The sequence below is a fragment of the Plectropomus leopardus genome, chromosome 24 (assembly GCF_008729295.1).
Source record: "Plectropomus leopardus isolate mb chromosome 24, YSFRI_Pleo_2.0, whole genome shotgun sequence".
In the NCBI taxonomy this organism is placed as follows: Eukaryota; Metazoa; Chordata; class Actinopteri; order Perciformes; family Serranidae; genus Plectropomus; species Plectropomus leopardus.
In genome coordinates, this window is record NC_056486.1 from 15,591,457 (window position 1) to 15,608,756 (window position 17,300).

Here is a 17,300-nt window from a genome sequence, read left to right on the forward strand (position 1 = left end):
TTAAGGGGAGTAAAAAAGAGAGGAGGAAGAGGGAGTCAAAAGAAACTGACTAAAAAAAAAAAAAGGTCTGCAGGTTTGCTGTCATGCACGAGTGTCAGGCTTTTATTTTGTCGGTCAAAAAAAGGGGAGGGAAAAAAAAGACAGAAAAATACCTTCATCACCGCCACCATCATTACTGCTGAAATCTGCGCCTAGTGTTGAGGAGAAAAGTAGAATAAGGGGAAACATATAAATTCAAAAAAAAAAAAAAAAAAATTTCCTTCAGCCGAAAAATAAAAATGTTAAAAAATGCATCAAAAAAAGGTCGTTGAGAAAAACAATAGTGAGCTGAAGCGGCTGTGTGATGAAGTGTCTTGGGCTAACAAGGAGCACAACAGCAGCCTGGAAGGAGCAAAACAGTACTTTTTGACCAAACAGTTCCATCATCTGAAACCAATCTGCCACACTGGCGTGATACACACTCATTAACTGTACAGTCAGCGCGCGGCATCAAAGGCGGCACATCAGTCACAACACAAAGGGCCGCTGTTTCCCACGAGGCCTGGATTCACCATTTAGTCACATTTTGATGATCACTCAAAGCAAAGTTCTTCCACTGAAAGAAACCGCCTCGTAATTAGTCTCATATGACACAAAGTCCGCCGCCCTCCAGGGGGTCCTCAAAGTTACTGCACTGGGGTAAAAGTGTATTTAATAAATGAAACGACGTCTAAAGAATAGCCATTAACATAAATCCAACATATTATTAGCAAAGGCTAATTTTCATTAAATAAAATAGAATGAAACTCATTTTCATTACACAGCGCAAATGATTTTAGTGTAGTTCTTGGATTTTTGCAAATTTCTAGGATTTTAGCCTGTTTCTAGGATTTAGGGACACTGATGGGATGTTAAGAGATTTTTCAGATTTTAGGACAATGAATCAGACTTACAGACTTTTTTTTTTTAGAATTTTGGGACGTTTCTTAGGACGTTTCTTGGAATTTAGGATGTCTCCGATCTCAGGACATTTCTAGGATTTTTTTCTAGGAATTAAGTCCAATTAAATTGCCTAATCGAGCTACAACCATAGCTCCACTTAACCATGCATGTAAACATACTGACTGAACTGTGAAAGAGATATCCCCGTAATGCTTTGAGCGCCAAAAACTAAATTCTGTTAACCTCAACTGTACTGACAAGTCCAATCTGTTTGCAGCAAGAGATACCAGTAAAGAGAAATGACATATGTTTGATTGTTATTTGGGTGAACTCACTCTGTAACCTCATTTGTTATCACAGCTTTTTGCTATTTGCACAGTAGAGGGCAAACTGTCAAACATTTGGCCCTGGCAAGGTCCCAAACTGAAACAGATTGTTTGTGTGAAAGTAATTCTGGTCTAGAATCAGTGTGGAAATGTCTCTCCTTCTCTCCCTGATATTCAGTAATGTGTGTTTTTTGCTGAATATAAGGATGTCAAAGCGAAGTTAAACTTTGACCTTTTTGGATATTAAATGTCAAACTGTGAAATTTTGTCATAATGAAACTTGAGTTATGGCCAAAAACATGTTTTGAGGTTACAGTTGCATCTGACCACCAACATGGAATGGCTTTATCTTTAAGTCCAAGTGAGCGTTTGTGCCAAAATATGAGGAAATTCCCTAAAGGCCTTCTGAGATATTGCATTTATCAGAATGAGGTGAACATGAGATCACCTTTGACTACCAAGTACACTGTCGAGTCCAAGTGGACATTCGTGCCAAATTTAAAGAAATTCACCTTTGTCCCTCTTGAAAATTGTGGTTACAAGAATTAACACAGATATGAAGTCAAAGTGGCCTTTGACCAACAATTCTAATCTGTTCATCCTTAAGTCCAAGTGGACGTTTGTGCCAAATTTAAAGACATTCACCCTTGTCCTTCTTGAAAATTGTGGACACATGAATTAACATGGATATGAAGTCAAAGTGACCTTTGACCAACAATTCTAATCTGTTCATCCTTAAGTCCAAGTGGACGTTTGTGCCAAATTTAAAGACATTCAATCAGTGCGTTGCCAAGGCCAGGTGGATGTTTTACGCCAAATTTGAGGAAATTCCAAGGCATTCTTGAGATATTGCGTGCATGAAAATAAGACCAGTTAAAGCGTGTATTTGCATAAAATGGTACCTGTATAGGGAAGCACCAAATATGTTTCTTTTTTTCCTTTTTTGCTCTTTGGGTAAATTGACTTTGTAACTTTCTCTGTTATCACAGCTGTTTGCCACCTGCACAGTATAGTGCAAACGCTTCCTGTCAAACATTTGGCCCTGGCAGGAATCCAACCGTTTGTGTGAAAGCATCTCTGGTCTAGGATCAGTGTGGCGGTGTAAACATTTTTAGTGACTTTGTTCGCAGGAAGTAGTTAGAGCTAAACGCTAAAAGAATCAGGAGAGGTGGAAACAGAAGTAACCTCCCCTATAATTACTGTTTAACCCGCCTTCTCAAATTCCCAAATACAGCTGTCCAATATGAAGAGATATTTCAGATTTGACTTCATGATGTGTTGTGAGTTACTGCAGTGATGGACACGCAGCTCCTGTAATTGGAGATCTCTCAGCCAGCTGGTGCCTCGCCAAAAAAAGATAAACAGCGGCAAACAAGCCGAGCTACAAGCAACATCTGAGACACAGTAGCTCTCAAAAACACCTGTGTGGGTGTCACTCATTTCGACTGACAGCTCACTGCTCATTCAGTGTCCGTCTCGTCAGATAGCTGTGACCTGTTGGACAAAACCGGGCAGCAGGCAGCGGCGCCAATAACCTGCGCACGCATGTCTTTTAAATGGCACTTTGACACGAGATCAAGCCGCAGTTTGTCCTTTCAGACAAACAGAGGTTGTGGCTTTGGCTTTGATTGCAGTTTGGAAAGTCAACCGATACCGGGAGGTCTCCAATTACAGAATTCACGGCCTCGGCGACAGCAGTGTCCATTCGTTTCTTTATCCCCTTTATCATCCTTATTTACTGCAACCAGCGGCTACTTTTGCTGCCCGTGCATCATTTTTAAACGGTAATATAATATTGTAAAATAACAGTCTGCATTGCCTAACCATGCTGTACTCTCAGCATGCCCCAAAAAATATATGCGGGGCTTACTTTTGATGTAACAGCAGTGTTTCAAGTCTTGCCAGAGACCTATCAGTTTTACTTTTTTCTCCTTGTTTTCTCTCACTTTCTGCCATCATCTATAAAGCAAAAGCAATTACCATTGCCGCCTGGTGGTTGAGTTCCCCCACGAACCAGTAAAGTTGCAGTTTTATATTTCACATCCATGTCTGTCCAGACTCAAATTTAGCTATAATAGTCGATAATCCTTCAAATGTTGCTGCAAAGGAGCCGCACATTTCTAAAACATGGATGCTTTGCACACATCTTCAAAATAAAAGAGATAAAACATCGGTTTTCGAGATAAGTTTTACCAATTCAGCATCTGAACAACCCATTCTGGGTAAAACATGTTTTGAGGTCACAGAGACCTTTGTCGGCCAAAATCAAATTGTTTCATCATTGAGTCCGAGTGGATGTATATATAGTAAAACAAAAAAAATTTGAAAAATGCTTAGAAACTACAATATTTTTGTGACAAATATTTCTTTTAAAACTAGGGGGGGAAAAATATATTTCTATTTATCTAAAAAAAACATATTTAAAATATTATTTTTTTTAATCTCTTCTGAATGATTGCATTTCGTGGAACACTCCAGTTGCTCATTGTCTTTTGTTTCCTCGTATTTTTGAAAGAAATCGCACCAATTGGCTCCAGTTAAAATATTGAAATACTTGGGGAAAAAAAGGCGTCCGACCCAACCTTTTTGGGGTTGATGTATGAAACATCAGCAGTAGAGCTCAGAGGAAATGTAACGATTTGGATCAAACAGTCGGGCGCTTTAACAAAGCCATGGAGCGTATCCTCAAAATGGGACATATATTACGATTTTATTACTGAAAGTGCCGCTTCGCTGTGATGAAATGAAGCAGACATGATATAAGAGTTCTCGTTAAAAAAAATAGATAAATAAAAATGCTGCTCATTGTCCATGCTCCCTTATAGTCCTTGAGCTCCTCCAGTGTTCAGTAGTGTATTATCTGCTCGTCTCATTGTGCTCCCACCTCCGTGATGTGAGCCGCAGCATTCACTGATCAACAAATGGTGGAAAATCGGCCTCAACAGGCACATAATGTGGCATATAGGATGGTGGAGTGTTTGCACAATAAAGCTGCTCGCTCAAAGGACAAGCTGCACAAACACGGGCTAGTGCCATGTCAGTGCAAACTAGGCCGAGCGTGAACATCCACATCTGCTCGGGCTGTTCACACACACACACACACACACACACTGATATTAGCACAGCATACAATAAATAATGTGGTAATACAGAATACATGCAAACAGATAAATATGCACAACCCCAGCCTTCTCAAATCAATATTTCACTGTGGTTTTGGTCACCATGCAGCTTTATGCACCCCGCAGCAGTAACACGCACCGGTGCAGATTTTTTATGATGAAATTAAATCACTCATGCTGCGACAGTATAAAAACGTGAATGTATTGGCGGAGGTGTACGTTCAATGCACTGCAAGTGAATAAGGGCTTTAAAACATTAAATTTGTATGGTATAACTTATGAACTGTCATTATAGTCGAAATTAGGGATGCGCATACATACACACACTTTGTCTGTTACTTTATTTTCTCATATATATATATATATATATATATATATATATATATTTACTCTTTAAAGAAAAAAAGTATTTGTTTTTTCTTTAAAGAGTAACTAAATCCCCAAGTAACATTTTTTTAGTTGAAAAGCAATATATATGGGTATTTAGTAGTATTGTTAATTGATTCAGGTCTCGTGCTAAACATTTGAGTGCAAAGTATTGAAATTCTACGTCTTGTGTATGGATATGCATAGTTACTGTCCTCCAAAAGTTAGAAACCTGCTATTGCAATTGAATTTTGCTTTATGCTGATGGTAGCAAGAGGCTGCTTTCATCATCAACCAGGCCCTCTGTCGCCGCCCCATCATAACCCTCGCACCAACCACTTTGTGTGTGTGGCAGGGAGGGGCTGTGGATCAAGAGGTGGCACGAAAAGGTGGCTGCCATTATTGAAATGTATTTCATTTCTTTTTTTTTTTTTTTTTTTTTATGGGGGCACATTTTTATCTCAAACCAGATTTCGTCTTTCAGGTTGTTTCTCAGAGGATGGAATTTAAGAAAATTTAATAGTGCTTGGACATAATTGGCTTGATTTCTTTTGAAAACGTGGTAAGAAGGCAATGAGCAATGAAATAAAAATAAAAAATAAAAAGAGCCAGAATTAGCACTAAAAAAATAGTAAAAACTTACAAGAAAATACCAGAAAATTTGTAAACACAAAAGAAAATAAGATAACAATTTCACTACTTTTGTAACATAATTTTAAAATATGATTTTTTTCCCCAACCCCTGCCTAGAATACTCCCTAAAATCAGTACAGTGTAAAAACAGTAGAAGACAGAAAATAAAGCGTGTAAAATTATGTGCATATTGATTTAACCTTATGTTTATAATGCTTATTAATTAACATAAGCACTTGGGTCCATCATGTAAATATGCCAAATTTAGCATGCATGCTTATTCTTATCTACAGTCCTTATATATGGATGATATATCTAGTTATAATCACTCCTCAAGATATGCGTACGCTAATTAAAACGCCAAGGACACAGAATAATAATTGGAAGAAGGATGCAATAGTACACAAAATGAATATTAAATGGCATAAAAAAATCTCCATCTGTGAGTTTACAAGAGGTATTATTGATTTTGAAGTTGCAAGTGGGAGAAAAAAAAAAAAGCTTAATAATTGCGGCGGAAAAAGCTAACAACCTCATGAAAAATTAAACTATAAAATAATGCATAAATCATGTGAATGGTTGTGAAATTACTTCAAAATAGCAAAGAACAAAAGATCTACTGACAATATACAGTCATCACGGAGAAAAGAACTCAGTGTTTATGTGAAATGTAAGCCTTAAAAAAAGAACAATGGTTCTATTCCAGAATAAAAATAATGAACGCAGTCTTGATATGAAATAGAATATATAGACATATTTTTCTAGTGCTACCTTAAACACTGACGGCATCGCTGACTTGGCTTCACCAGTGTAAATCAGAGGTTTGCCAACACTATTAATATATAAATATACCCAAAACTGTGTTTTATAGTTCATTTATATACATTAAATCATCCTGACAAACAGCATGATAATAAAGTGGCTCATTGTTCTTCAAGTTATAATGCCAGTCTAACAAAAGCATTGGAAAAGCGTTATGCTTTTCTATAGAAATAACCTAAATCACATTTAGTTTCCATTATGGAGACCTGATACTGATAGATAATGTTTTATTTGCATCTCTACAACAAAGAGCTCTCTCTCTTTCTCTCTCTCTCTTAAGCCCTGCATGGCCTCTTGAAAGGCAATAAAAACCCGAAGCATTCACTGCTGCTTGTAAAATTGCTTTCTATGCAGCCAGAGGTAATTGCAGGAAACCTTGATGCACAGTCACTTGATGTCCATTTATACAGCTGGACTGAGAGATTGCTATGCAGAGAGAAACTGAAAAAGCAGACTTCACTTAATGTTAGTGCTAGACAACTTATTGGATACTGGATTCACAGAACAAAGCTGTTTCAGGTTGGAATATAACGTATAGTAAAGTAAAGTAAGTGCACAGACTAATACATGCACAATAGAAAGCCTCAAAATGTTAATAAAAGCAATATTTTCCCACTTTTTTCCCTTCTTAAACAGAGAAATACAACTGTACGGCTTTTAAATTCACCTTTCTCTCAGTCACCGAAGACTGAAGATGAGGTTTAATTGACTTGTTAACTCACCACAAAACACACATGATTTAACAAAAAACTCACCCAAACCATCTTGGATACTCTTGCTAGTAATCTAGTTAGTAAATCCACTGTTCCAACAATCACCAGCTCCAGTTTGGTCCAAATAAATCCTTAATACACCAAGTTAGATGTAAAAAAAAAACAACCCCAAAACATGCCCTTACTGGTTGCCAGCTGTTTACAGTCCTGTAACTTATCTCTTTACTACTAGGTGTCACTGTGTCTTTCAGCTCAGCTGCCTGTTCCACCAAAAATCGGAGACTGAGCTCTGGTGGTGCGTGCTGTGCACTACATACAATGAGTTTAATACAAACAGTAGCACCTGTAATAATGAGGGTATTTAAAAAAATATATCTACAGGATTTCTACATTTCCTGGTACACCCTAATACTGTAAGGCAATCAATATGTTTTAATCCCGTCTCGTCAAATACTGCAACTTTATCAGTGGACCTACACAGAAAAATGTGACCCCCATGAGTCAGTTTTGGATGTACAGCGAAAGCAAGTCAGCAAAAGTCCAAATTGGAAGCATCTTCATACTCATTATATTATGTCGTTGCCAACAGCGTCTCAACCTGACACTGTTTGGGCATATCGTACTGCTGCAACAGGTAGTGATACCGCAAAAGTTTCCATCTGGCTGTGCCTGGCGGCATATCATACTGCTGCAGAGGGTAGGTTTTAGTGTCAACATCTCACGCCCAAATCATTGACAAAGTGTCAGTATATGACGACTTTTGAATGAGATCGTCCTGGTCTGTGGCGTCATGGGTTTCCTTGGGTTTAAATAACTTAATTATGTTAAAAAATGTAATTTTGGTGGGAAAAGGGTATTAAAGAGCAGAGAGCAAATTTCTGTTTGTCCTAAAGACATCCTACAATCCTACAAATGTCCTTAAATCGCAAAAATGTCCTAAAATCCTATCATGCCCTACAATCCTAGATATGTCCTAAAATACTAGAAATCTTTTTCATGATTATCATATTACATTTTTATTGCTACCGTTTTCTGATATCTTGCAATACGCATTTTTTTCATGTTTCCTTCATATTGTTTTTTTATGTGATTGTGACACAGAGATGCATACATAAAGAGGAAATACATATGTATTCTATTTTTCTTCTTTCTAGTGAAATGGACATTATTGTTATATTTGGAACTGATCAGTGCAGTTATCCAACTGTGTTAACTGTGGCAAAAAGAGGCAAACAAGTGTTTTCTTCCCGAGATTATTTGCATTTTTCTAACAACAAAACCATGACAAATAACAGAAGAACAGATATTCACAAGTTGGTTCGCAGATTTGATTTTCCCCAGCACTGCAGGCAGACTTGTGGCTGAGTGTAGCACAGATCTGGGCTGTAGGCTACACCAAATAAAGTGGAAGTGCTGACTTTACACCCTACAAATTACATAATCACTTGATGTGTTTGGCATCGGGATGCAAGTAAATAAAACTGAACTGCAGTGGCTCGGAAAATACAGTCTCTGAGCCATTTTCTCTCTCTGTTTACCTCATTTCATCTTGGCCCTATAAAGTGTCGCAAAGAGTATTTTAATTTAAGGAACAGCTTGCTGCGACGCTGCACAAAAAAGCTGAAAAATGTCTTTGGGTTGGGGAGCTCGGTATAAATCACGGCTGCTGCTGAAAAATGAAGCTGTTGGTAGTGAGCGTGGTAGGGCAGGAGAAGGGTTTTACACTGCGCTGGGTTTTACATTTATGTTAAGCAGTAAAACAGAACTAATGTGGGAGATGCCAACAATTATAAGGCGGTGGTTGTATTGTTGCCTCCCTCGTAAAAGACCCCCGAGGAAACATCTTCACTGTACAGCTGCATGCCACCTCCCCAGTCAGTCTGCAGCTACTGCAGTGGCTGATGGAGCCAGCTTTTCTGCCTTAAAGGTATACTACACATTACTGTCAGTTACTGTTAACACCGTAGATAAAGAAACTTGAATGCATCATTGGCCGACGGATTGCATACGGCCCTTTGGTCAGATCTGTCCAGTTGGCCCCCCAACCATTTTCTAATTCAAGTAAAAATAAAGTGATTCATACAGGTCCGAAAGTGCATAAAATAGCATCAAAGTAGAGCTTGATTATGAAAAAAAAAGTGCCAGTAGAGGATCCCTTGCAATCCTCAACAGAGGTCCTAGCTAAGACCCTAATGTTCTAAAATTTTAGAAACATTCTGAATTCCTAAAACGCCCTAAAATCCCAGAAAAGTCCTCAAATCCCAGAAACTTCTGAAAATATTAGAAACATCCTTAAATCCTGTGTATGTCCTAAAATACCCATATTCCAGAAGTGTCCTAACTTCCTCAAATGTTCAGAAATCCCAGAAATGTCTGATTATCCTAGAAATGTCCTAAAAATTCTAGAACTATACTTAAATCCAAGAAATTTCCCCAAATCCCTAGAACCGTCCGAAAACCCAAGACTTGTCCTTAAATTCTAGAAATGTCATGAAATCTTATAAACTTTCTCAGGTCCTGTAACGCCCTAAAATCCTCGGCATGTCTTTAAATTCCTAGAATGTTCTAAAACCTCAGAAATGTCCTAAAATCCTAGATGTGTCTCATGTCCTACATATGTTCTTAAAATTCCAGTCCTAAAATCCTAAACATGTCTAAGACATGTCCTAAAATCCTCAACACATCCTAATTTCCTTGGAATGTACTAAAATCCCAGAAATGTCCTAAAATCCTAGACATGTCCTAAAATCCAACACACGTCCTAAAATCATAGAAACTTCCTAAAATCCCAGAAATGTCCTAAAAATCCAGAGATGTCCTACAATCCTAGAAATTTCCTAAGATCCCAGAAACATCCTAAAATCTTAGAAACATTGACATTGGTTGATAACATGGCAAGATGAAGCCTGTCACGTCTGCATGATACGCCGATGGATGGCGGCAGGTTGACACGCCGCCCATTACCACATCATGTAAAGAGCACAATGGTCCCTATAGGACTTTCCCGCAACAGTCTGGTGTTTGCTTCCCGTCTGAATGTGATGTATTTTTTATACACTTTATCAGCTGCCTCTTTTACCTAAACCATCAGTACCCTTGATGCCTGATCCACGTGCTTTTGTCGAGGTCCTGATGTTGGTTGCATGTGCTTTTGTTGTCTAAATATAACCGCATGCAGCATCATCCCACCATATGCTTGCGTTGACATCACGGTAACGACATCCCAAAACGTCAAGAAGGATACCGAGGGTGCAACATGCGACAATTTAGGATGCGAGCATGTCGAACCAGCACATCCATAAACATCCTGAAAATATTAAAATCCAGGCGGAGGGCAGAGTCTCTTTAGATAAATACACCACAAACGCTTCTGTTGGGTCACAGACATGATTGAGAGGGGTTATTTTGAGTCTATACATAGTTTCTTTTAGGGGAAAAAAAACATCACACACACACACACACACCAAAAACAGCCTCTCTTTCTCCACTTCCAGACTTCATTTATATCCTCATGGCCTCTTTCTCTCTTTATGCACACAAATGAAAAGAGCTCTTGGGCATTTTCAGCTGCAGACAGCCAGCACCTTGTGCGCTCAGCCAATGGATTCAGCGGGACAATACAGTCATTTGAGCATGCTCGGTGCGGGCACGAGTGGATTTTCCCTTTCAACTTCAAATCAGATGACAAAGAATAGGCATCGCTTAATCTGTCAACCCACTTGAGGTGCAGTAAAACTATAAATCCCTCCCTGATCCTCGGCTGGCAGGATATTTTGACATTACACCGGATTTCTGAAAAGGCCAACTCGGGGGATATAAAGATGATGGGCAGCGAGGGGAGCTCGAACTGGGATAGACATGTCATTTCCCGCTGAGCTCGACCTGTAGAGATGCATTATTATTGCTCTTTTCTCCGTGGCTTTCTCAAACTTTAATATCTCTGTTTGCAAAATTTAGAAATAATGAGATAGAAAAATAACACTGCAGTTTATTGTCTACATCTACAAACAGTCCAAGGCTTTTATATACATACTTTGCAAAAATAATACACTTGATGTGTTCAAAGACTGTCTAAAAATTCAAAATCCAGTGATATTTTTGATATGTTAATTAATTAATTAATTTTTTTTGGTGCAATTCTGGCCTATTTGTATTTTAGTTAGACTGGATAATTTTAACGTTTTTTTTAATTTATATAACATGATTTTTTTTTTATCATTTTAAATAATCCCATCTTTGCACCTCTTCTTTACTTTTTTAATGGTGATTTTTATTTTGAATTTTTAAAATTATTTAGTAATTCATTTTACCTTTTAATATTTTATCTCTACCCTTTTATTTTAAATCTGTTCCCCTTTATTATGTTTTATATTTTATTGCTCTATAAAGCACCTCGAATTGCCCTGTTGTGTGAAATGTGATGTAAAAATTAAGCTGCCTTTCCCTGGGTGGTTCCAAATTTTAACAAATAAATAAATTAGAAAAGAAATCACCAAAGACACCCCCTTTTTTAATCCTCCAAAAAAAAAAATTGAAGAATAACTAAAAAATCACCAAAAAAAAAAGTCTTTTAAGATTAGTGGCAAAATAAATAGAAAACCATGAATATAAAATATAAGTCCCTTCCTAGATCTTGAAGAATAATTTGTCCTTCATAACAATAAAAAAAAGCCCCAGTCTAATAATTATCTGTCCATACTTGTACTTGACTAAATGTCCAGTTTTAACAAAAATACAGACTCATTTTCCAAATCTTGTCAATAAATGTTTAATGATAGCAGTTGTAAATTATTTCATGTGTGTAAATGAGATGCCAGAGTGCATAAAAAGCACCAAAATAGAGCTTGTTTATCAAAAAAGAAGGACCGTGTACCAAGCTCGGGATGTGCGGCGAGCCTCGTGTTTTCAGTTTTGTAAACACTTCATAACTCCACTTTGGGTAATTTTCAAGTGGAGTTTGAAGTCACAGTGGTGCGTTTTCCTACAGGTTTACCTCAGCTCCACACACACACACACACACACTCACACACACGCATCCACTGACTCCCATTACTTTCAAAAAGCCATTAAAAATAGCTTAGAGACATAGTACTGCCTGGACTAATGTAGTGCGTCATGTTTCACAATGCCTGCGCTGATGAAAACCTTTCAAAACCCTGTTGGGGAAATGGATAAAGTCATAGCCAGCGTGCTGAACAGCAGTATATCTGGAAGGTTTGTGCCATTTCGGAAACACTTTTTGATGTTTTCATCAGACAAAGAGCAATAAACGAGAGACGAGCAAATTTTAATGGGATTACAAAAACAATACGTTTAATTAATTTACTGCAATTTGCCTAAAGAAATGTGTCGGGGCAAAACTTAGCAAAATAAACAAATTGCACATTATTTATTACGTTAAGTTATGGCCAGAAAAGTGTTTTTGCAGAACAATATCATGTTATATGTTACCTTTACCATATTGTATTAAGAAAAAAAAATCATAATTTTTTTTATTAGACGTTTGTGTGAAATTTTGTTGTTGCCAAATACATCTTATGTGTCCAAATTCTTATCAGTTTATACTTGGGTCCAAGAGGGTGTTTGTGCCAAAAAAAATTAAGAAATTTCCGCGAGGCTTTCTTGAGATATTGTGTTCACAAGAATAAAAAGGATTTGTGGCCACAGTTGCATTGACCTTTGACCGCCAAAATCTAATCAGTTCATCACTCAGTCTACCTGGATGTTTGTGCCAAACTAAACAATTGACTCAAGGTGTTCTTGAGATATTGTGGTCACAAAAATGAGGTGGAAACAAGATCATATTGACCTTTGATCTTTGACCAACAAAATCTAATCAGTTTATTATTGAGCCCAAGTGGTAATTTGTGCCACATTTGAAGAAATTCCCTCAAGGTTTTCTTGAGATATTGTTTCACAAGAATGAGACAGAGTCAAGGTCAAAGGGACCTTGATCTAATTAGTTCATCGTTGAATCCAAGTGAATGTTGCACCAAATTTGAAAGATTTCCCGTAAAGCAAGTCATCTTTGAGTCCAAGTGAACATTTGTGCCAAGGATGTAACTGTCCAAGTAGACGTTTGTGCCAAATTTTAAGAAATCCTGTCAAAACATTCTTGAGATATTATGCCCACCAGAATAAGATGGATACAAGATCCCAGTGCACCTGACTTTTTACTACCAAAATCTAAACAATTTATCTTGGAGCCCAAGTGAACATTTGTGCCAAATCTTATGATATTCCCTAAAAGCATTCTTAAACTTAACTTAATCTCATTCACGAGAATAAGATAGATGCAAGATCACAGTGAACCTTGACCTCTGACCACCAAAATCAGCATACGTCATCTTTGAGTCCAAGTAAACGTTTGTGCCAAATTTTAGAAACTCCCTAAAAGTGGCTGTTGCCAACCCGGAGACATAAAAATGCACAGAAAACAGGCACAAAAACAATTTGCATTATACATGCACAACTTCTGTCCACTGATTTATTGTGCTTAGTCTCTACTGGAGTATAATAACTTTTTTTGTTTGTTTGTTTGTTTGGAGATACTGAATCATTTGAGAAAAGCCCCCAAATGTGCGCCGACACAGGATTGTGAGATTATCCCTCTCCTGCACTTTTTAATCTACCATGCACCCAAGAGCTCAGACTAAATTTAGCACGGAGCTGTCAAAGATCTCAGCCAGACACACACGGTTAATGTGCTCCACTCTTCCAAGAGGACGTCCACACACACCGTCCCAGCCGCTTCCTAAAACAGCCTGGCTAGCCTCCCCCCCCCCCCGACCTCCAGCCACTCCAGGTTGTGTTTAACACACTGTGCTTTTTACGGAGCACACACTGAGTCTTGTACATGGCGACTGCTGCAGGAACTGGGTGCGTAAAGTGCTTCGTGCACCTACTCCAAGTCAATTGCTCACTCAGACAGGGGGAGTGCAGAAAACAAGCCATTATGGAGGAGCCTTCAGCCTGATAGCAATACAGAACCATTCTCTGCTTCTTTTTATTTAAATCACATCACTCTTGCTTAACGGCGCTCTTATCAGTCATAGTACAAAGCCGCGCAGACTGACAGGGCTCTCAGCACTCTGACAAGCCGCCGAGTTTCCTCCGCACAAGTGTTCACTGATTAGACCACGGTCAAAATCAAGCGATATTTCAACAGTTTAGGTAATTAGCGTACAAGGACGCAAGTTTAATTTCCCTATTTTGTTAATCACAAGAGGTTATGACCCATTTCGCAATTTAAAAGGAAAGAAAAACACTTATAAAAAGCACGCATGTCCTTGACTAAACCGTACATTTTCTAAGCTTTTGAGAAGAAAGCAGTTTTGTCCAATAAAGTCTGCTGAAAATAGCAAATCAGAAGAGCTTTTTTTTTTTTTTTTTTTTATTTATATATTTTTTTGCTTTCTCTTGCTTTTTATTATTAACAGGAAGAATGACAGCTGTTTGGGGAAATGTCAGAAATATTCCCTTTTCTCTCAGAGTCTAAAGTCTGAGTGTGTGATTGACAGCTGGTAGGCTGATAAAATAAAAAGCAAAAATAAACAAGTTCTTCATATATGCAGATGGAAACAGCATTGTGATGAGTTCATGAAAAAACAGGGGGCATAACTATTAACCAAAAAACTAAAATTACAACAGAGGAGCAAAAATATTAAATGTAGAAAATGTGCCAGTTTCCAATCAAAACGCAATTTAAAAAAGAAAAATCGAATTACTCTCAAGCACCCACTGCCTATTATCAGTTCCATAATCATGCTTTTTTTTTTTTCAACAAATAACCACAATGGGTTTATTTTTGATAGTCACAAGTGTTAAAAAGGTACAAATCTGATTATTTCAATGCCTGAACATTGTTGTGCAAAAACAAAACTGGAAAGATTGCAACAATTTTTTATAACTCTATATGCAAGAGGTCACTGTTCAATCTGAAACTGTTCAAAAATGTTTATTTCATCACCTAAGCATGACTATGCAAAAGCAAAACTGTCCATAGGAACGGTCTGTCACACCAAGTAATATAGTCCTCAAACATGTACTTCCGAATTAACACAAACAACACACGACACTGATGTTTTGTTCTTTTTGAGCTGCAAAAAGTAACCAAACTCCGTCTTTCAAACGCCTCACGCCAACGTCGTCTTGACCAAAGAATAACAGTTAGTTTAAAGTATGGAGAACAAAACCCAAAGTTTGCAACGTCCACAAACTTAAAATTATTATTAAATTATATTTTAAATGTTAGACATTTTAAAATATCGCCGACCCTATTTTCATTCCAACCAAAATCTAACATCTGCGCGATTCTGTGGGATTGTTGCATCCATTGATTACACAAAATCGGCTCATGTAATCACAATTAGGCAGTCATAATCACGCAGGGCACTATTTGCAAGATCTTGATAAAGAATCAAGTAAAATATTTTAGCTATGACACCAGATTTTACCGAGATTTGACAAAAACGCAGGAGATCGAGGTTCCTGTTGGCCAAACCATAGAACCATAAAGTCCCTTGATCGATTCTGGCTATTTGTTTGTCTAGTTAAGAAAAAAAAATGCCTAAAGTAAAAGACCAAGTCATTTCCATTTATATAGAAATTTGGACAAGGGTATTCCCCCCAAAAAAATTCCAATTATCAAATGACCTTACAATGAATCTGGGGCAGTCCAGTTCGGCTTTGTTCGAAGTACTTCACCTTCAAGGACTACACTACTTATTTTGAGTGGAAAATGATTGAGACTTTCAGTAAAATACTGCAAACATTTACATGAAGAACTACAACAAAGACATACAAGAAGCGGTAAAAGACAGAAGAAGGACAAGAGACACAATCAGTTGACCTACCGTCCTCTGTGGGGACATAGATGTTCAGGTAAAGGCAGTCCTCGCTCTGCTCCTGCACGTAGGTTACCACTGTATCCAAGTTGGCGGTGAACCACACAGGGAGCATATCATTGAGCAAAAAGCGGTCCTCTAAGAACTGAGGACAAACCGGAGCAAATTGGGTAGCATTCCTGATGCCCGGCCAGGACATGGGCGGCTCCGGTGGCTGGAACCTCCGCTCCCCCGTTGGGGCTAGCGCATACGGGATCCCCAAATATTGTTCCACCGGTCCCAGGATCTCATTGGGTAATGTAACCTTCACTCCACGCAATTTCCCATAATTGGTGGTGACCACCGGGTGCTGCTGGGTCTGAACGGCAGCCACGCAGATGGACGCCAGCCCCATCCACAGCAGAAGGTTGACCTTGGCTGCAGAGCAACACATCCACGAAGGGCCTCCCGGCGCTGACATACTCCTGCTGTGCTGAGCCTGGGCCTGGCAGGTCGTGGTTATGATCCGCCCTCGCCCCCCCTGCCCCTCCACCGAGATGCTTCCCGCTCCTCTTCAGACCGTGAGCTGAGCGAAGGAGCCCCAGCCAAACAAAGCAGCTTTCTCAGAGCTCCCCATCCTGAGAGCCGGCATGGAGGTAGACGGCTTCTGTACGACTCCCCTGTCCCGAACAGGAGAACGCCTCGGATGCTCGTTGGTTACCTTGGCTCCAGCTTGATGGGATAGCCTGCAAGACAAAGACAAAATGATTATGCATCATCACTAATTATGCAAATCCACTTGTCTTTATACAGAAGCAGGTGAGCCATTGTACTCTAACGCCAGACAATGTCACAGACAGTGTTACTTCCATAATGAGACAATTGGCCCCTAGGCACGGATATACAAAGGGCCCCTTTACCTCTCCTTCGTAGAAGCAAGACATAAATACTCTTTGGGTATTTTGTGCATCCTTGCCATGATTTTGTGTCTCCTTGTGGTTGTTTTGTGTCTTTTTGTAGTCGATTGGGTCTCTTTTAGGTGATTTGTCTTGTCCTTTGTCATTTTATGTCTCAATGTCCTCACTTTGTGTCTGCTCGTGTTTTTTTTTTTTGTGTCTTCTTGTAGTGGATTTGGTCTCTTTTAGATAGTTTGTGTTGTCTTTTGTCATTATGCGTCTCAATGTCTTCACTTTGTGTCTGCTTGTGGTTGATTTGTGTCATTTTGTAATTGATTGGGGTTTTTTTAGGTAATTTGTGTTGTCCTTTATCATTTTATGTCTCAATGTCTTCGCTTGGTGTCTCTTGTGATTGTTTTGTGTCTTTTTATAGTCGATTGGGTCTCTTTTAGGTGATTTGTCTTGTCCTTTGTCGTTTTATGTCTCATTGTCTTCACTTTGTGTCTGCTCGTGTTTTTTTTGTGTCTTTTTGTAGTCGACTGGGTTTCTTTTAGATAATTTGTGTTGTCCTTTGTTGTTTTATATCTCAGCGTCTTCGTTTTGTTTCTCCTTGTGATTGTTTTGTGTCTTTTTTTAGTCATTTGGATCGCTTTTTAGGTAGTTTGTGATGTCCTTT

General features: G+C 38.5%; 1 protein-coding gene across 1 annotated transcript in view; it reads right to left on the reverse strand.

Moving 5' to 3' along the window:
* The window catches only part of nlgn4xa (neuroligin 4 X-linked a), a 46,533-nt gene extending 30,084 nt beyond the window's left edge, over positions 1-16,449 (reverse strand). The window contains exon 1 of the mRNA XM_042512831.1: positions 15,759-16,449. Within this exon, the coding sequence (XP_042368765.1) occupies positions 15,759-16,209 (451 nt within the window). The 5' untranslated portion in view covers positions 16,210-16,449. The remainder of the gene's footprint in view (positions 1-15,758) is intronic.
* Between the last annotated feature and the right edge of the window lie 851 nt (positions 16,450-17,300).